The 22352-nt window shown below is 46.1% G+C and overlaps 1 protein-coding gene and 1 long non-coding RNA gene across 4 annotated transcripts in view; both read right to left on the bottom strand.

Annotated features, from left to right (window-relative positions):
- Window positions 1-22352, bottom strand: part of LOC115192954 (transducin-like enhancer protein 3-B) — a 94058-nt gene that overhangs the window by 37941 nt on the left and 33765 nt on the right. For all 3 annotated transcript variants that reach the window (XM_029751935.1, XM_029751936.1, XM_029751934.1), the window contains exon 8: window positions 565-757. In XM_029751935.1, the coding sequence (XP_029607795.1) occupies window positions 565-757 (193 nt within the window). The remainder of the gene's footprint in view (window positions 1-564; window positions 758-22352) is intronic.
- Window positions 8397-11615, bottom strand: LOC115192955 (uncharacterized). The gene is made up of 2 exons (XR_003878028.1): window positions 10875-11615; window positions 8397-8659 (listed from the first exon to the last, which is right to left on the bottom strand). It is a non-coding gene; the product is annotated as an uncharacterized LOC115192955 (long non-coding RNA).

Genomic DNA, 22352 nt, shown 5'->3' on the forward strand with positions numbered 1-22352 from the left:
AGGCTACAGGTGTGTGTAGGCTTCAGGTGTGTGTAGGCTTCAGGTGTGTGTAGGCTACAGGTGTGTGTAGGCTACAGGTGTGTGTGTAGGCTACAGGTGTGTGTAGGCTTCAGGTGTGTGTGTAGGCTACAGGTGTGTGTAGGCTACAGGTGTGTGTGTAGGCTACAGGTGTGTGTAGGCTACAGGTGTGTTGTATTTAATGTGTCGGGGCGCTTGAAAACTGTTGTTTTATTAAACTGCAGAATGTAATGGTCTATGTAGCAATGTTACATAGATCATTAAAAAATTATATATATTTTTTACAAAAAATGAATACTATCCCAAGTAATCTAATATTAACGTCCGTTCGAAGATTCCGTCCAAAACGGCGGATTCCACTTCCCAAACATGAATGATTCAATTTTGGCCACTCCCCCCCCCCGCAACTTTTGACGATGTAATTTAGGCTAGTATTCTTCACACTGCTGCATGAAAACATCATTACACAAATTACACAAAACACATCCACCTAAATCACTCCTGATACAGAAGAAGTAAGGCTACTAAGCAGAGTCCTTTCATCACCTCTGTGTTCCACGTCATGGTGATTCTTCTCATCTTTAACAGGGAGGTTAGCCTGGCTTCCCAGAGCTCCCAGGGCCAGCAGTCCAGACCCTGGGATTATTCCGGGAGGCTGGAGTCCCGAGGGGTGTGCAGCCAGAAGGGGAGGACCACCGTGGGCTGCATGGGACAGGTGCTGAGCCTGGAGCTGTTGCTGCTGTAGATGGGGCAGAGACAGAGCAAGAAGAGGACGAGTGGGTCGGCGGGTAAGAGAAAAGAGACGTCATACACTAACCACAACCCAGAGAATTACAGGATCTCTGTAACACAAACTGCGGTAGGTTTCCCCAAAGAGGATTCATTACTAAAGTAGTATATTATTTCTTGCACAGATCTAGACTCTTGTCACTCGTTGAACAGCAAAGTTCTTCAAGTTACGAATTGCATCCATTCAGTCATAGAACACTGTCAAACATATATATACACTGCTCAAAAAAATAAAGGGAACACTTAAACAACACATCCTAGATCTGAATGAAAGAAATAATATTATTAAATACTTTTTTCTTTACATAGTTGAATGTGCTGACAACAAAATCACACAAAAATAATCAATGGAAATCCAATTTATCAACCCATGGAGGTCTGGATTTGGAGTCACACTCAAAATTAAAGTGGAAAACCACACCACAGGCTGATCCAACTTTGATGTAATGTCCTTAAAACAAGTCAAAATGAGGCTCAGTAGTGTGTGTGGCCTCCACGTGCCTGTATGACCTCCCTACAACGCCTGGGCATGCTCCTGATGAGGTGGCGGATGGTCTCCTGAGGGATCTCCTCCCAGACCTGGACTAAAGCATCCGCCAACTCCTGGACAGTCTGTGGTGCAACGTGGCGTTGGTGGATGGAGCGAGACATGATGTCCCAGATGTGCTCAATTGGATCCAGGTCTGGGGAACGGGCGGGCCAGTCCATAGCATCAATGCCTTCCTCTTGCAGGAACTGCTGACACACTCCAGCCACATGAGGTCTAGCATTGTCTTGCATTAGGAGGAACCCAGGGCCAACCGCACCAGCATATGGTCTCACAAGGGGTCTGAGGATCTCATCTCGGTACCTAATGGCAGTCAGGCTACCTCTGGCGAGCACATAGAGGGCTGAGCGGCCCCCCAAAGAAATGCCACCCCACACCATGGCTGACCCACCGCCAAACCGGTCATGCTGGAGGATGTTGCAGGCAGCAGAACGTTCTCCACGGCGTCTCCAGACTCTGTCACGTGCTTAGTGTGAACCTGCTTTCATCTGTGAAGAGCACAGGGCGCCAGTGGCGAATTTGCCAATCTTGGTGTTCTCTGGCAAATGCCAAACGTCCTGCACGGTGTTTGGCTGTAAGCACAACCCCCACCTGTGGACGTCGGGCCCTCATACCACCCTCATGGAGTCTGTTTCTGACCGTTTGAGCACACATGCACATTTGTGGCCTGCTGGAGGTCATTTTGCAGGGCTCTGGCAGTGCTTCTCCTGCTCCTCCTTGCACAAAGGCGGAGGTAGCGGTCCTGCTGCTGGGTTGTTGCCCTCCTACGACCTCCTCCACGTCTCCTGATGTACTGGCCTGTCTCCTGGTAGCGCCTCCATGCTCTGGACACTACGCTGACAGACACAGCAATCCTTCTTGCCACAGCTCGCATTGATTTGCCATCCTGGATGAGCTGCACTACCTGAGCCACTTGTGTGGGTTGTAGACTCCGTCTCATGCTACCACTAGAGTGAAAGCACCGCCAGCATTCAAAAGTGACCAAAACATCAGCCAGGAAGCATAGGAACTGAGAAGTGGTCTGTGGTCCCCACCTGCATAACCACTCCTTTATTGGGGGTGTCTTGCTAATTGCCTATAATTTCCACCTGTTTTCTATTCCATTTGCACAACAGCATGTGAAATTTATTGTCAATCAGTGTTGCTTCCTAAGTGGACAGTTTGATTTCACAGAAGTGTGATTGACTTGGAGTTACATTGTGTTGTTTAAGTGTTCCCTTTATTTTTTTGAGCAGTGTATATTTTTTATATATATAATTTTTACTTTGTGGCGGCTGTCTGTCTAGGTTGTGGCGATAACATAGTAATTTACCTACGACAGGCTTTGGTAAACCCAACTACGTTTAACCAGATATACTTTAGAAACACCAGCCACTAAACACAAGCTGATCAGTTAAACCGTGACTATTTGTGCAGCACGGAACGATATTAACACATTAACACGTCTATAGCTGTCTAGGATCGGAGTGAATGACAGAGATAACAGAGCTGTAATCCCTCACAGTGCTATATTAACACGTCTATAGCTGTCTAGGATCGGAGTGAATGACAGAGATAACAGAGCTGTATCCCTCACAGTGCTATATTAACACGTCTATAGCTGTCTAGGATCGGAGTGAATGACAGAGATAACAGAGCTGTATCCCTCACAGTGGTATTCTATTTCCATACCAGGCTATGGTGCCAATAAGTCAGGTTTAACCAGGCTATAGAGAGATTAGATATTAACACATTCTATAGCTGTGTAGGATCAGAGAGCTACAGATCCATTCCCCTCAGCGCTACAGACCTGTATCCACCTCTATGTGCTATTCCAGTACCAGGCCTGGGTGCCATAAGCCACAGAGACACCATGAGATACGAGACTCTGCTCTGAGACACCATGAGATATGAGGCTCAGAGACATCATGAGATACGAGACTCCGCTCTGAGACACCATGAGACATGAGACTCCGCTCTGAGACACCATGAGACACGACACTCTGCTCTGAGACACCATGAGATATGAGGCTCTGCTCTGAGACACCATGAGATATGAGACTCCGCTCTGAGACACCATGAGATATGAAGCTCTGGTCTGAGACACCATGAGATATGAGGCTCTGCTCTCAGACACCATGAGATATGAGGCTCTGCTCTCAGACACCATGAGATATGAGGCTCTGGTCTGAGACATTAAGATGAAACTCCAAACAGTAGGAACACTCATCATACTCTGAACTGTTTGAAAGGGGAAACACCAGGCTTTAGAACACCAGCTAACTGGATCTGTAAATTCCCATCTTGGCATTGTTTACCAAAATTGGCTGAAAAAACGGTGTGCATTAATAAGCAAAATTTGCTCTTGTCAAACCTTACACGAAAACATGATATATATTTTAAAAGCTGAGAAACAGGCATTTCAAATGATATGACATACTATAGCACCATATCAATCAAATGGTAATCAATCAAGAAAAAACACCTGTGAAAATGTGCATCTAAATACTACAAATCTATGCTTTTCTTCCAAACAAATGCCATTCACAAAACTTTCTAATGACGATACAGGAAAAACCTTTGAGCACATTGTCTTCCTTATTTTGTAAGGATTGATCATCTGAAATCAGAATAGAAATACCTTTTACTGTAAATGGGTTACAGATGATTTAGTGCCGGAATGTCAACCCTCCATTTCTACAGGATAGAGATATGAGCTTTGACTCGGCCATTCCACAACCCTCCATTTCTACAGGATAGAGATATGAGCTTTGACTCGGCCATTCCACAACCCTCCATTTCTACAGGATAGAGATATGAGCTTTGACTCGGCCATTCCACAACCCTCCATTTCTACAGGATTGAGATATGAGCTTTGACTCGGCCATTCCATAACCCTCCATTCCTACAGGATTGAGACCTGGGCTTTGACTCGGCCATTCCACAACCCTCCATTTCTACAGGATTGAGATCTGGGCTTTGACTCGGCCATTCCATAACCCTCCATTCCTACAGGATTGAGATATGAGCTTTGACTCGGCCATTCCACAACCCTCCATTTCTACAGGATAGAGATCTGGGCTTTGACTCGGCCATTCCACAACCCTCCATTTATTATTTCTGAGCCATATTGTTGTAGCTTTGCTTGTGTGTTTTGGATCATTGTTCTGTTGCAAGATCCATGTTCGGTTCAGCTTCAGCTTCTTGACAGATGGCCTCACATTCTCCTCAAGAATTCTCTGGTACAATATAGAAATCATGGTTGACTCAATGACGGCAAGTTGGCCAGGCCTTGATGCAGCAAAGCAGCCCCAAACCATAATGCCACTGCCTTCATGCTTTACAGTTGGTATGAGGTTGTTCTATTCGAAGGCAGTGTTTCGTTTTTTGCTAAACATGGCAAATGGCATTGCAGCCAAACAACTCCACCTTTGACTCATCTGTCCAGAGCACATTGTTCCAATAGTTTTGGTCTTTAACCCAGGTGGTTTTGGTCTTTAACCGAGGTGGTTTTGGTCTTTACCCAGGTGGTTTTGGTCTTTAACCCAGATGGTTTTGGTCTTTACCCAGGTGGTTTTGGTCTTTAACCCAGGTGGTTTTGGTCTTTAACCCAGGTGGTTTTGGTCTTTAACCCAGGTGGTTTTGGTCTTTAACCCAGGTGGTTTTGGTCTTTACCCAGGTGGTTTTGGTCTTTAACCCAGGTGGTTTTGGTCTTTACCCAGGTGGTTTTGGTCTTTAACCCAGATGGTTTTGGTCTTTACCCAGGTGGTTTTGGTCTTTAACCCAGGTGGTTTTGGTCTTTAACCCAGGTGTTGTCTGGCAGACGTCAGTCTTGTCTTGATATTATTTTTTAAAAGCAGAGGCTTCTTCCTTCCTGACCTCTCATGTAGGCCAAGTTTGTGCAATCTCTTTCTGACTGTTGACCCATGAACGTTGATATTGATTGTGGCAAGAGAGGCCTGTAAGATCCCTTGATGTTACCTTGGGGTTCTTAGAGACTTCTATGACAATCTTTCGGTCAGCTCTTGGGCTGAATTTGGTGGGACGACATGTCCTAAGTAGATTGCTGGTAATTTTCTCCATTTGTTGATGATCCGTCTGACAGTGGAATGATGAACTTCTAATTGCTTGGAAATGGATTTGTAACCCCTCCCAGACTCATGGGCATCAATAATGTTTCTTCTGAGGAGGCCTTTAGATCTTGGCATGATGTGTAACCAGACAGCCATATATGGTTAAGACCAGACCAAGTTTATAATCTTTATGGAAGGCTGGATCTTCCCCAATGTACTCTCTAATGACTTTTTAATCATTTTGGACCTGTTTTTGTTGCACCTGATCCTAATTTTAGCCATTTAATGTGATGGTAAAAGTAGTACTAACTTTTTCCGCATAAGGAAAATACATTTTTGTTTATTTTAATTGCATAACATCTTCAAAGTTTAATTGTTTTTGTGTGATTTGTTAAATTGGGTTACCTTTATCAATGAATGTGGTTGAAATTTAGTTCAAATATCCATGTTTCCAAATATATATATATATATATATTTTTTTTTTTTAATTTTCCAGGGAGTGTACTTACTTTTTCACATGAGCGTATATGCACCATTTTTTTATTTATTATTATTTAACCTTTATTTAACTAGGCAGGTCAGTTAAGAACAAATTCTTATTTACAATGACGGCCTACCCTGGCCAAACCCGGACGACTCTGGGCCAATTGTGTGCCGCCCTATGGGACTCCCAATCACTGCCGGATGTGATACAGCCTGGATTCGAAAAAGGGACTGTAGTGATGCCTCTTGCACTGAGATGCAGTGCTTTAGACCGCTGTGCCACTCGGGAGCCCAATAAGCACCAAAACAAATTACAAATAGCATTTAGTCTTACAACTTTATTGAAATAATCCTCTTAAGGGAATACATTGTCTCATTCAAACCTGAAAATGAAAGCATTTAAAATTGCTACCATAAAATTATTCAACACTTATTTCAGGGCTACTTTCATTAAAATATGAAACAAACAATATATAACAATTATTATTAGCTTTCACTTTTTTTTTTTTACTTCAATTTCTAAATTCAACGAGTCAGAACAGAAACAATTCCAAAAGCACAACATTATTTTACAGTCATTACAATTTACAGGTCCGATACATCCCGAAGGCCATTAGAGGCATGAATGAAACACAAAGGGAGGCTGGAACGCAGGATGCCTTGGATTAGAAAGGGAAAACATGCCAGAGAGTGGGGACACACAAGACAGGGGGGGGACATGCAAGACAAGAGGGGACACGCAAGACAAGAGGGGACACGCAAGACAAGGGGGACATGCAAGAGGAATATTACTTTTTTTTTTACTTAACTAGGCAAGTCAGTTAAGAACAAATTCTTATTTACAATGACGGCCTACCAGGGAACAGTGGGTTAACTGCCTTGTTCAGGGGCAGAATAACAGATTTTTACCCTGTCAGCTCGGGGATTTGATCTAGAAACCTTTCGGTTACTGGCCCAACGCTCTAACCACTAGACTACCTACCACCTCTACACTCTAACCACTAGGCTACCTGCCACCTCTACACTCTAACCACTAGGCTACCTACCTCCTCTACACTCTAACCACTAGGCTACCTGCCTCCTCTACACTCTAACCACTAGGCTACCTACCTCCTCTACACTCTAACCACTAGGCTACCTGCCTCCTCTACACTCTAACCACTAGGCTACCTACCTCCTCTACACTCTAAGCACTAGGCTACCTGCCTCCTCTACACTCTAACCACTAGACTACCCTGCTGTACTACTGAATATCTGAGCTTCATCCGAGTCCCTTTACTAACGCCTATTTCCACAATGAGTCACACTCAGTAAACAAACAAACCAGGTTCTGTTCTCCTTTCTGTCTTTCCTGTAACACAGCCAAATATTTCTAGAGGGGGTCTGTAGAGTGGGCACGTGCTTATGGTTTTCACAGACATGAATACCTTCCCGAACCGACGAGCAAAAAGTTTCTCTCTGAATGTCTAATCCGTCAGTAAACCAGTTTGCCCATTTTCCTAGCCAGGTGCTGTTTGTTTACACTGACATTCCTGGAAACCAAAAAAAGGTAACTGTTGACAACTGCAATGTCAACACAGTGGAGGAACAAAGGGTTTTCCCCAACACTTCTGCAAAACATTGTAGTGTATCAAACCCATCTGTCTATTGTAAATCGTGGATTACAGCAGGCTGGCGGACCACTTACCTATTCCCAACAACATCCTGTTTGATTAGCCTTGTTACTGGAGTGGAATCATTTACATTGTGAATGTTGGAAAGACCAGTAACAGTATGTTTCTATCCACTGTAATGCCAATACATTGCCTCCTATCTTACACCAACGCATATCCCCAAGCTCGGTTTGATGTCCTTAAATGTATCAGGAAACAGTTTCCATTTTACGCTATAAGTCCCACATGCATTGAACCCCCTGTTCTCTCAGACTAGTTGTATAAAAATGTATAAAAGTTGTCAAACCAAACGTTGTAACCCTGGTTTGCAATATGGCACAACCAATTCATCAACAACTTTCCTCAGCTAGGTCAAATCACACGACCATTACAAACCTCTGCCACCAATGCCTGTGTGGAAAAACAACACGAAGAAGTCTATCTCCCTTAGTCTTTCCTGAGTGGTCGACCGAAACTGCTTGACGTACACTGCCAAGATCTAAACCAACTGGACACTCAGGACTGAAAGGGATGGATCCCGGTGCCTGTGTATCAACATCATCATAGGAACAAAACGTGCTATTGGGCAAGACAGTGTGTTTACTCCTATGGGGGACGTGGAGCAAGAACAGAATGACTGAAGAGAAAACTGATCATTATTAATATACTCAATAATATATGCAGAGGGAAAAATGGTCCATATACATACACACACACAAAAATATATATAAAGGCCTGATGATACATAACAATAAGACATTATTTATAGTTAAATTCCAGTTGAAGCCCCCCCGTGGCCTCAGTTAGCAGCTCCTTAACTTCCTCTGGCTCCTTGATCTCCTTCTCTTCATCCTCGTCTTCTCCCAGTAGCTCAGCATCTTCCTCTAAGAAGGTCTCCCAGTAGCTCAGCATCTTCCTCTAAGAAGGTCTCCCAGTAGCTCAGCATCTTCCTCTAAGAAGGTCTCCCAGTAGCTCAGCATCTTCCTCTAAGAAGGTCTCCCAGTAGCTCAGCATCTTCCTCTAAGAAGGTCTCCCAGTAGCTCAGCATCTTCATCATGTTCTCCTCCTCGTGGACAAGGACTGCATTATCCGCTGGTACCGGTCTTCTTTGTCCATTTCTAAAACTCAAACATAAAAACAATGAAAATGTACATTTTAAATGTAAATCAGTGACAACCCCTCCAAAGAACTGCCTAAGATTAACAAAAAAGTTATATTCAGAAAACACTTCAAAACATAAAAAAAAGGAGTCAATGAAAGTGAAGTGTATCCACAAGTTATAAACTGCAAGGTGACAAAGTAACATTTTCCTATCCAAAAGGTTTTCATCGTAGCATTTGAAGAAACATGTCATATAATTGTATGTCTGATAGTCCATCATTGAAATACTATGATAATGTAGCAAAGTCACAAACCAGCTGGACTAGGAACATTTAGTTAAAACGCTGACCAACACAAAGTCATTACTTATGAGCTATTATCGCAAAGTTTAGGCTATAACTTTACATTCATTCTTGCGATCAACAGCCAGAAGGCTTAATAGTTGATAGGAATCATACCAAAGATAAACAGACATCTAATGAAATACAGCCATGTAGTCATCAGGCTACGAGGATATGACTAGCTAGTACGGGGAAATGACTAGCTAGTACGTACGGGGAAATGACTAGCTAGTACGTACGGGGATATGACTAGCTAGTACGGGGATATGACTAGCTAGTACGGGGATATGACTAGCTAGTACGGGGATATGACTAGCTAGTACGGGGATATGACTAGCTAGTACGGGGATATGACTAGCTAGTAAAATACAGCCATGTAGTCATCAGGCTACGGGGATATGACTAGCTAGTACGGGGATATGACTAGCTAGTAAAATACAGCCATGTAGTCATCAGGCTACGGGGATATGACTAGCTAGTACGGGGATATGACTAGCTAGTAAAATACAGCCATGTAGTCATCAGGCTACGGGGATATGACTAGCTAGTACGGGGATATGACTAGCTAGTACGGGGATATGACTAGCTAGTACGGGGATATGACTAGCTAGTACGGGGATATGACTAGCTAGTACGGGGAAATGACTAGCTAGTACGGGGAAATGACTAGCTAGTACGGGGATATGACTAGCTAGTACGGGGAAATGACTAGCTAGTACGGGGAAATGACTATCTAGTACGGGGATATGACTAGCTAGTACGGGGATATGACTAGCTAGTATGGGGATATGACTAGCTAGTACGGGGATATGACTAGCTAGTGAAATACAGCCATGTAGTCATTAGGCTACGAGGATATGACTAGCTAGTACGGGGATATGACTAGCTAGTACGGGGATATGACTAGCTAGTACGGGGATATGACTAGCTAGTACGGGGATATGACTAGCTAGTGAAATACAGCCATGTAGTCATCAGGCTACGAGGATATGACTAGCTAGTATGGGGATATGACTAGCTAGTACAGGGATATGACTAGCTAGTACGGGGATATGACTAACTAGTACGGGGATATGACTAGCTAGTGAAATACAGCCATGTAGTCATCAGGCTACAGGGATATGACTAGCTAGTACGGGGATATGACTAGCTAGTACGTACGGGGATATGACTAGCTAGTACGTACGGGGATATGACTAGCTAGTACAGGGATATGACTAGCTAGTAAAATTCTTAAAACGGTTTTGGGAGCTAATCAGGTAACACCAGTGCACCTCTGAAAGAATCCCTAAGGGCACAGAACAGCTGAATAAAAATATATATTTGTTACTAATAAAGAACCCTCTCTTTTGGCTGTCTAGATAGGGACAAAATATAAATCCCTAGCCAGTTTGTTTTTAGCTCTAATACCTAATGACGAATACATTTTATTTTGTACAGTTATCAAAGAAAACATTAACATCGACAAGACAAGAGCTAAACCAAGTAGGCTACCTTGCTCCGTCTTGGGTGACTAATTTGATCAACATAGATGAACTAGCCATCATACGTGGCTAGCTAGCAATCTAGATAGCTAGCTAACATTATCTGAGGATAATAATTTTTTTTTTTTTACTCTGACTCACTACATAAAGCTTTTCATGTACTTTAAAAAAAATGCGATGTCATTGATCAGATAATATGAACGTTTACCTCGGATAGAAATGTTAAACTCACGTTCAAGCCGATTCTACTTTTCAAGTCTACTGGGCTTGGTAGCTAACGCTAGTTGGCTAACCAGGTGTCAAAAGTTCATTTCACAGACTCATCTTATCAATCGGGGGGAAAATACTCTAAAAACTTAAATATCATTACCAACCATTAAAAACAAAATATATATACAGTTCCATACCTTGATATTGTTGTCCAAATCTGAATGACGGCACTGCCAAAAGTGTTCATAACCTGTCAGAATGAGAGGGGTAGAGACGCCTTCCTGTGGCAGCAGCGTAATTTTCCTGTTGAGTTTTTCCTTTTGAGAGAAAACCCGAATTCCCACCTCTTAACCCATAAACCAATCCTATATCATCATGCAGACATTGTAACCTATCAAAACGAGATAGTGATGTGACAAACATCGTGAAAGAGGTTTCCCGACTTTTGAATGGACGGGCAGGAAAGAGTTAAATGCACATGTTTATAGACGTGGATAGAATACATATCTTTGCTTAGCTTTACTTACTAAAGTGTTTCCATTCCCCTTCAATAAAAACAGATGAATCTTAATTCCCACCATTGTCACTAAACCCAGAATAATCTCTGGATGAATTCACATGACACATGGTGTTAACGTTTACAATATCACACAGACAGCCAAAGTGACGCTCAAAAAAACAACAGTGAAAAACCGCACAGACATGCTATATTTACTCTCTTCACATCCAGTCTGGTGGATCCACAGGCCACACAACGAGTCATCGCTGTGCTACGTGGGTGCTTGTAATGGATGTGGGTTAAAAAGCACTTAGCAGTAACAGGAGTAAGCAGTTTAAAACCAGGTTAAATAACCCTTCAGGATCAGTTAGCAGTACAGGAGTAAGCAGGTTAAAACCAGGTTAAATAACCCTTCAGGATCAGTTAGCAGTACAGGAGTAAGCAGGTTAAAACCAGGTTAAATAACCCTTCAGGAACAGTTAGCAGTACAGGAGTAAGCAGGTTAAAACCAGGTTAAATAACCCTTCAGGAACAGTTAGCAGTACAGGAGTAAGCAGGTTAAAACCAGGTTAAATAACCCTTCAGGAACAGTTAGCAGTACAGGAGTAAGCAGGTTAAAACCAGGTTAAATAACCCTTCAGGAACAGTTAGCAGTACAGGAGTAAGCAGGTTAAAACCAGGTTAAATAACCCTTCAAGAACCACCAATAGACATAATTTATTACTGCCATCTACAAGCACTCAATACTTAACCTGTTTGGGGCTAGGGGGCAGTATTTGCACGGCCGGATAAAAAACGTACTCGATTTAAACTGGTTACTACTCTTGCCCAGAAACGAGAATATGCATATAATTAGTAGATTTGGATAGAAAACACTCTAAAGTTTCTAAAACTGTTTGAATGGTGTCTGTGAGTATAACATAACTCATATGGCAGGCCAAAACCTGAGAAGATTCCATACAGGAAGTGCCCTGTCTGACAATTTGTTGTCCTTCAGTTGTATCTCTATCGAAAATACAGCATCTCTGCTGTAACGTGACATTTTCTAAGGCTTCCATTGGCTCTCAGAAGGCGCCAGAAAGTGTAATGGGGTGTCTGCTGTCTGGGCGAAGAACAGCAGGAGAATTTGTGAGTGGTCAGCCTGGGGACAGTGACACTGGAGATGCGCGTTCATGAGAATTCTCCATTTTTTTCTTTCAGCCTTTGAATGAATACAACGTCGCCCGGTTGGAATATTATCGCTATTTTACGAGAAAAATTGCATAAAAATGGATTTTACACAGCATTTGACATGCTTCGAAGTACGGTAATGGAATATTTAGAATTTTTTTGTCACGAAATGTGCTCGCGCGTCACCCTTCGGATAGTGACCTGAACGCAAGAACAAAACGGAGGTATTTGGATATAACTATGGATTATTTCGAACCAAAACAACATTTGTTGTTGAAGCAGAAGTCCTGGGAGTGCATTCTGACGAAGAACAGCAAAGGTAATAAAAATTTTCTAATAGTAATTCTGAGTTTGGTGAGGGCCAAACTTGGTGGGTGTCAAAATAGCTAGCCGTGATGGCCGGGCTATGTACTCAGAATATTGCAAAATGTGCTTTCTCCGAAAAGCTATTTTAAAATCTGACACCGCGATTGCATAAAGGAGTTCTGTATCTATAATTCTTAAAATAATTGTTATGTATTTTGTGAACGTTAATCATGAGTAATTTAGTAAATTCACCGGAAGTTTGCGGTGGGTATGCTAGTTCTGAACATCAAATGCTGATGTAAAAAGCTGTTTTTTGATATAAATATGAACTTGATTGAACAAAACATGCATGTATTGTATAACATAATGTCCTAGGAGTGTCATCTGATGAAGATCATCAAAGGTTAGTGCTGCATTTAGCTGTGGTTTGGGTTTATGTGACATTATATGCTTGCTTTGAAAATGGCTGTGTGATTATTTTTGGCAGGGTACTCTCCTGACATAATCTAATGTTTTGCTTTCGCTGTAAAGCCTTTTTGAAATCGGACAGTGTGGTTAGATAAAGGAGAGTTGTCCCACGCAAGCGTCCCACCTCGCCCAGGGATGTTAAAGACTATAATGGCAGTATGTGTTGTCTCTCTCCCCATCTCTTCTACAAGCCTCAACGCAAATACAGATCATTAGTGGTATTATTTTGAATATTATTCGTTTTTCTTTTTTACTTGTTTATAGGGAGATGAACTTTAGACCTACTAGGAACCTTATACTGTCGTCTTGGAGAATAATAACAAAAGCATTAAGCATTCTGTAGATAAACAAACCTGATACATAGTCTACAGCATTAACTCTTGTCCAAGTAAATACTATAATATGTATTTTCATAGCTTCATCATAAGTCATGGAGGCTGGGGTACTCAGAGGGTAGGTTAGCCTAAGTACAGCTCACCAAACATGACTGACACTAACGAGCTGCCATCATCCTGAGGAAGGCAAAGGCTACTCTCAGGTCAAAACAGACACTGGTTTGTTACTCAATTAAAAATGTGAATGACCACAGACGGGTTTGGTTGTTTAGCAACAATACAGACGCCTGCATAACTAAGGGGCAAAGTTGGCTTAGATTGTTGACATGTAAAACTATATTTTGTCTCCAAATGTTTATAGAAAACATTTGCACAATGAGCAATTGTCTTGATAAGTTTTGCCATATTGGCGTTGACATGAAATCAGTCAAAACACCTAAAAAAAATACATGGTATTAAGATTTCTTAAATGCATCCCATAACCAGCCTTCACCCTCCACTCAGGACAGCTCACTTCCTCTCCACCAATAACAGATCAGATATTAGTCCTAGAGCTCAGTTCCTCTCCACCAATAACAGATCAGATGTCAGTCCTAGAGCTCGCTTCCTCTCCACCTATAAGAGATCAGATATTAGTACTACAGCTCACTTCCTCTCCACCAATAAGAGATCAGATATTAGTCCTAGAGCTCAGTTCCTCTCCACCAATAAGAGATCAGATATTAGTTCTACAGATGGCTGGTTTCTCTCCACCAATAACAGATCAGATATTAGTCCTACAGCTCAGTTCCTCTCCACCAATAAGAGATCAGATATTAGTTCTATAGATGGCTGGTTTCTCTCCTTCATGGTACTTGGTTGGCACTCTCCCTCACCACCCGCGCGCTCCCTCACCACCCGCGCGCTCCCTCACCACCCGCGCGCTCCCTCACCACCCATGAATTATTAATGCTATTATTATTATTAATTATTATTATTAACACAGGGGGTACCGGTAGTAGTCACAAACAGCACTACACTTCCCCCACTTACAACCAACCAATCCCGAACGACACAGAGATCAACTGAACGCTGAATGATTCAAAGAAAAACTATCAGTTTGGACTACATATAGACCTTGACCTTTGAATTAAACCTTGACCTTTGAATTAAACCTTGACCTTTGAATTAAACCTTGACGTTATTTGTCACATGCGCCGAATACAACAGGTGTAGGTAGACCATACCGTGAAATGCTTACTGACAAGCCCTTAACCAACAATACAGATTTAAGAAAAATAAGAATTAAGAAAATATTTACTAAACAAAGTTAAAAAATAAAAGTAACAAAAAAAAGAGCAATAACGAGGTTAAACACAGGGGGAACCGGTACAGAGTCAATGTGGAGGCTATATACAGGGTGTTACGGTACAGAGTCAATGTGGGGGCTATATACAGGGTGTTACGGTACAGAGTCAATGTGGAGGCTATATACAGGGTGTTACGGTACAGAGTCAATGTGGAGGCTATATACAGGGGGTACCGGTACAGAGTCAATGTGGAGGCTATATACAGGGTGTTACGGTACAGAGTCAATGTGGAGGCTATATACAGGGTGTTACGGTACAGAGTCAATGTGGAGGCTATATACAGGGTGTTACGGTACAGAGTCAATGTGGAGGCTATATACAGGGGGTACCGGTACAGAGTCAATGTGGAGGCTATATACAGGGTGTTACGGTACAGAGTCAATGTGGAGGCTATATACAGGGTATTACGGTACAGAGTCAATGTGGAGGCTATATACAGGGGGTACCGGTACAGAGTCAATGTGGAGGCTATATACAGGGGGTACCGGTACAGAGTCAATGTGGAGGCTATATACAGGGGGTACCGGTACAGAGTCAATGTGGAGGCTATATACAGGGGGTACCGGTACAGAGTCAATGTGGAGGCTATATACAGGGGGTACCGGTACAGAGTCAATGTGGAGGCTATATACAGGGGGTACCGGTACAGAGTCAATGTGGAGGCTATATACAGGGTGTTACGGTACAGAGTCAATGTGGAGGCTATATACAGGGGGTACCGGTACAGAGTCAATGTGGAGGCTATATACAGGGGGTACCGGTACAGAGTCAATGTGGAGGCTATATACAGGGGGTACCGGTACAGAGTCAATGTGGAGGCTATATACAGGGTGTTACGGTACAGAGTCAATGTGGAGGCTATATACAGGGGGTACCGGTACAGAGTCAATGTGGAGGCTATATACAGGGGGTACCGATACAGAGTCAATGTGGAGGCTATATACAGGGTATTACGGTACAGAGTCAATGTGGAGGCTATATACAGGGGGTACCGGTACAGAGTCAATGTGGAGGCTATATACAGGGGGTACCGGTACAGAGTCAATGTGGAGGCTATATACAGGGTATTACGGTACAGAGTCAATGTGGAGGCTATATACAGGGTATTACGGTACAGAGTCAATGTGGAGGCTATATACAGGGGGTACCGGTACAGAGTCAATGTGGAGGCTATATACAGGGTATTACGGTACAGAGTCAATGTGGAGGCTATATACAGGGGGTACCGGTACAGAGTCAATGTGGAGGCTATATACAGGGTATTACGGTACAGAGTCAATGTGGAGGCTATATACAGGGGGAACCGGTACAGAGTCAATGTGGAGGCTATATACAGGGGGGTACCGGTACAGAGTCAATGTGGAGGCTATATACAGGGGGTACCGGTACAGAGTCAATGTGGAGGCTATATACAGGGGGTACCGGTACAGAGTCAATGTGGAGGCTATATACAGGGGGTACCGGTACAGAGTCAATGTGGAGGCTATATACAGGGGGTACCGGTACAGAGTCAATGTGGAGGCTATATACAGGGGGTACCGGTACAGAGTCAATGTGGAGGCTATATACAGGGGGTACCGATACAGAGTCAATGTGGAGGCTATATACAGGGGGTACCGGTACAGAGTCAATGTGGAGGCTATATACAGGGGGTACCGGTACAGAGTCAATGTGGAGACTATATACAGGGGGTACCGGTACAGAGTCAATGTGGAGGCTATATACAGGGTATTACGGTACAGAGTCAATGTGGAGGCTATATACAGGGTATTACGGTACAGAGTCAATGTGGAGGCTATATACAGGGGGTACCGGTACAGAGTCAATGTGGAGGCTATATACAGGGTATTACGGTACAGAGTCAATGTGGAGGCTATATACAGGGGGTACCGGTACAGAGTCAATGTGGAGGCTATATACAGGGTATTACGGTACAGAGTCAATGTGGAGGCTATATACAGGGGGAACCGGTACAGAGTCAATGTGGAGGCTATATACAGGGGGGTACCGGTACAGAGTCAATGTGGAGGCTATATACAGGGGGTACCGGTACAGAGTCAATGTGGAGGCTATATACAGGGGGTACCGGTACAGAGTCAATGTGGAGGCTATATACAGGGGGTACCGGTACAGAGTCAATGTGGAGGCTATATACAGGGGGTACCGGTACAGAGTCAATGTGGAGGCTATATACAGGGGGTACCGGTACAGAGTCAATGTGGAGGCTATATACAAAGGGTACCGGTACAGAGTCAATGTGGAGACTATATACAGGGGGTACCGGTACAGAGTCAATGTGGAGGCTATATACAGGGGGGTACCGGTACAGAGTCAATGTGGAGACTATATACAGGGGGGTACCGGTACAGAGTCAATGTGGAGGCTATATACAGGGGGTACCGATACAGAGTCAATGTGGAGGCTATATACAGGGGGTACCGATACAGAGTCAATGTGGAGGCTATATACAGGGTGTTACGGTACAGAGTCAATGTGGAGGCTATATACAGGGGGTACCGGTACAGAGTCAATGTGGAGGCTATATACAGGGGGTACCGATACAGAGTTAATGTGGAGGCTATATACAGGGGGTACCGATACAGAGTCAATGTGGAGGCTATATACAGGGTATTACGGTACAGAGTCAATGTGGAGGCTATATACAGGGGGTACCGGTACAGAGTCAATGTGGAGGCTATATACAGGGTGTTACGGTACAGAGCCAATGTGGAGGCTATATACAGGGGGTACCGGTACAGAGTCAATGTGGAGGCTATATACAGGGTATTACGGTACAGAGTCAATGTGGAGACTATATACAGGGGGGTACCGGTACAGAGTCAATGTGGAGGCTATATACAGGGGGTACCGATACAGAGTCAATGTGGAGGCTATATACAGGGTGTTACGGTACAGAGTCAATGTGGAGGCTATATACAGGGGGTACCAGTACAGAGTCAATGTGGAGGCTATATACAGGGGGTACCGATACAGAGTCAATGTGGAGGCTATATACAGGGGGTACCGATACAGAGTCAATGTGGAGGCTATATACAGGGTATTACGGTACAGAGTCAATGTGGAGGCTATATACAGGGGGTACCGGTAGACTCAATGTGGAGGCTATATACAGGGGGTACCGATACAGAGTCAATGTGGAGGCTATATACAGGGTATTACGGTACAGAGTCAATGTGGAGGCTATATACAGGGGGTACCGGTACAGAGTCAATGTGGAGGCTATATACAGGGGGTACCGGTACAGAGTCAATGTGGAGGCTATAGACAGGGGGGTACCGGTACAGAGTCAATGTGGACGCTTTATACAGGGGGTACCGGTACAGAGTCAATGTGGAGGCTATATACAGGGGGTACCGGTACAGAGTCAATGTGGAGGCTATATACAGGGGATACCGGTACAGAGTCAATGTGGACGCTTTATACAGGGGGTACCGGTACAGAGTCAATGTGGACGCTTTATACAGGGGGTACCGGTACAGTCAATGTGGACGCTTTATACAGGGGGTACCGGTACAGAGTCAATGTGGAGGCTATATACAGGGGATACCGGTACAGAGTCAATGTGGACGCTTTATACAGGGGGTACCGGTACAGAGTCAATGTGGACGCTTTATACAGGGGGTACCGGTACAGTCAATGTGGACGCTTTATACAGGGGGTACCGGTACAGAGTCAATGTGGAGGCTATATACAGGGGGTACCGGTACAGAGTCAATGTGGAGGCTATATACAGGGGGTACCGGTACAGAGTCAATGTGGAGGCTATATACAGGGGATACCGGTACAGAGTCAATGTGGACGCTTTATACAGGGGGTACCGGTACAGAGTCAATGTGGACGCTTTATACAGGGGGTACCGGTACAGTCAATGTGGACGCTTTATACAGGGGGTACCGGTACAGAGTCAATGTGGAGGCTATATACAGGGGGTACCGGTACAGAGTCAATGTAGAGGCTATATACAGGGGGTACCGGTACAGAGTCAATGTGGAGGCTATATACAGGGGGTACCGGTACAGAGTCAATGTGGAGGCTATATACAGGGGGTACCGGTACAGAGTCAATGTGGAGGCTATATACAGGGGGTACCGGTACAGAGTCAATGTGGAGGCTATATACAGGGGGGTACCGGTACAGAGTCAATGTGGAGGCTATATACAGGGGGTACCGGTACAGAGTCAATGTGGAGGCTATATACAGGGGGTACCGGTACAGAGTCAATGTGGAGGCTATATACAGGGGGTACCGGTACAGAGTCAATGTGGAGGCTATATACAGGGGGTACCGGTACAGAGTCAATGTGGAGGCTATATACAGGGGGTACCGGTACAGAGTCAATGTGGAGGCTATATACAGGGGGTACCGGTACAGAGTCAATGTGGAGGCTATATACAGGGGGTACCGGTACAGAGTCAATGTGGAGGCTATATACAGGGGGTACCGGTACAGAGTCAATGTTGCGGGGGGGGTTCAACATAAATAGTCTTGGTGGACATTTCATAAATCGTTCAGCAGTCTTATGACTTGGGGGTAGAAGCTGTTAAGAAGCCCTTTGGACCTACACATGGCGCTCCGGTTCACATCACAACAGAGACTCACTGATGTACAGACCAGCTCCCTACAGACTCACCAGCTCCCCACAGACTCACCAGCTCCCCACAGACTCACCAGCTCCCCACAGACCCACCAGCTCCCCACAGACTCACCAGCTCCCCACAGACCCACCAGCTCCCCACAGACCCACCAGCTCCCCACAGACTCACCAGCTCCCCACAGACCCACCAGCTCCCTACAGACTCACCAGCTCCCCACAGACTCACCAGCTCCCCACAGACTCACCAGCTCCCCACAGACTCACCAGCTCCCCACAGACCCACCAGCTCCCCACAGACTCACCAGCTCCCCACAGACCCACCAGCTCCCTACAGACTCACCAGCTCCCCACAGACTCACCAGCTCCCCACAGACTCACCAGCTCCCCACAGACCCACCAGCTCCCCACAGACCCACCAGCTCCCTACAGACTCACCAGCTCCCCACAGACTCACCAGCTCCCTACAAACTCACCAGCTCCCCACAGACCCACCAGCTCCCCACAGACTCACCAGCTCCCCACAGACTCACCAGCTCCCCACAGACTCACCAGCTCCCCACCAGCTCCCCACAGACTCACCAGCTCCCCACAGACTCACCAGCTCCCCAGACCCACCAGCTCCCTACAGACTCACCAGCTCCCCACCAGCTCCCCACAGACTCACCAGCTCCCCACAGACTCACCAGCTTCCCACAGACTCACCAGCTCCCCACAGACTCACCAGCTCCCCACAGACTCACCAGCTCCCCACAGACTCACCAGCTCCCCACAGACTCACCAGCTCCCCACAGACTCACCAGCTCCCCACAGACCCACCAGCTCCCCACAGACCCACCAGCTCCCCACAGACCCACCAGCTCCCCACAGACTCACCAGCTCCCCACAGACTCACCAGCTCCGTGGCTTTTTCCAAATACTCCGGTACACAGTACATACGGTAAACTGCCCAAGCCTACTATATATATAGGCTACGTAGATAGTGTTGTAAGCTGGCTGGCTGAGTGTGTTCGCTGTGTCAGGCCTCCTGCGGCTCCAGCACTAGGCGAGTGGCAGAACTGACAGTCTTCTGTTGTTTCTCACACCCTGCCTGTAATTCCCACCAGCATCGGTACTAACTAATATCCTATCCAGGTCAGCTGTGAGCCAATGAGGGATGAGCTGAGGATCCTTCTTAAAACCATAGCCAATTAAACCAGGAAAGCAGAGAGGGGGAGGGGACTATAGAGGGGGGAGGGGACTATAGAGGGGGGGGGCTGACTATAGAGGGGGGGCTGACTATAGAGGGGAGGGCTGACTATAGAGGGGGAGGGCTGACTATAGAGGGGGAGGGCTGACTATAGAGGGGGGAGGGCTGACTATAGAGGGGGGGCTGACTATAGAGGGGGGGCTGACTATAGAGGGGGAGGGCTGACTATAGAGGGGGAGGGCTGACTATAGAGGGGGGAGGGGGAGGGCTGACTATAGAGGGGGGAGGGCTGACTATAGAGGGGGGAGGGCTGACTATAGAGGGGGGAGGGCTGACTAGAGAGGGGGAGGGGCTGACTAGAGAGGGGGAGGGGCTGACTAGAGAGGGGGGGGGGCTGACTAGAGAGGGGGGAGGGGACTATAGAGGGAGGGCTGACTATAGAGGGGGGAGGGCTGACTATAGAGGGGGGGCTGACTAGAGAGGGGGGGGCTGACTATAGAGGGGGGAGGGCTGACTAGAGAGGGGAGAGGGGACTATAGAGGGAGGGCTGACTATAGAGGGGGGAGGGCTGACTATAGAGGGGGGAGGGCTGACTATAGAGGGGGAGGGCTGACTATAGAGGGGGGAGGGCTGACTATAGAGGGGGGAGGGCTGACTATAGAGGGGGGAGGGCTGACTATAGAGGGGGGAGGGCTGACTATAGAGGGGGGAGGGCTGACTATAGAGGGGGGAGGGCTGACTATAGGGGGGGGGGCTGACTATAGAGGGGGGGCTGACTATAGGGGGGGGCTGACTATAGAGGGGGGAAGGCTGACTATAGGGGGGGGCTGACTATAGAGGGGGAGGGCTGACTAGAGAGGGGGGAGGGGACTATAGAGGGGAGGGCTGACTATAGAGGGGGGGCAGCTGACTATAGAGGGGGAGGGCTGACTATAGAGGGGGGGCTGACTATAGAGGGGGGAGGGCTGACTATAGAGGGGGGAGGGCTGACTATAGAGGGGGGAGGGCTGACTATAGAGGGGGGAGGGCTGACTATAGAGGGGGAGGGCTGACTATAGAGGGGGGAGGGCTGACTATAGAGGGGGAGGGCTGACTATAGAGGGGGGAGGGCTGACTATAGAGGGGGGAGGGCTGACTATAGAGGGGGGAGGGCTGACTATAGAGGGGGAGGGCTGACTATAGAGGGGGGGCTGACTATAGAGGGGGGGCTGACTATAGAGGGGGGGCTGACTATAGAGGGGGGAGGGCTGACTATAGAGGGGGGAGGGCTGACTATAGAGGGGGGAGGGCTGACTATAGAGGGAGGGCTGACTATAGAGGGGGGACTGACTATAGAGGGGGGGCTGACTATAGAGGGGGGACTGACTATAGAGGGGGGACTGACTATAGAGGGGGGGCTGACTATAGGGGGGGGCTGACTATAGAGGGGGGGGCTGACTATAGAGGGGGGGGCTGACTATAGAGGGGGGAGCTGACTATAGAGGGGGGGCTGACTATAGAGGGGGGAGCTGACTATAGAGGGGGGGCTGACTATAGAGGGGGGGCTGACTATAGAGGGGGGGCTGACTATAGAGGGGGGGAGGGCTGACTATAGAGGGGGGGCTGACTAGCCGCTAGCCGTACGACTCGCCACTCATTTATAAAATCACAGAAGGATTACCTCAGAGGCTAGCTACACGCCTCTCATCTACACTCACACACAAAACGGTACCGCCACACACAAAACGGTGCCGCCACACACAAAACG

Source organism: Salmo trutta, chromosome 4 (genome assembly GCF_901001165.1).
Source record: "Salmo trutta chromosome 4, fSalTru1.1, whole genome shotgun sequence".
In the NCBI taxonomy this organism is placed as follows: Eukaryota; Metazoa; Chordata; class Actinopteri; order Salmoniformes; family Salmonidae; genus Salmo; species Salmo trutta.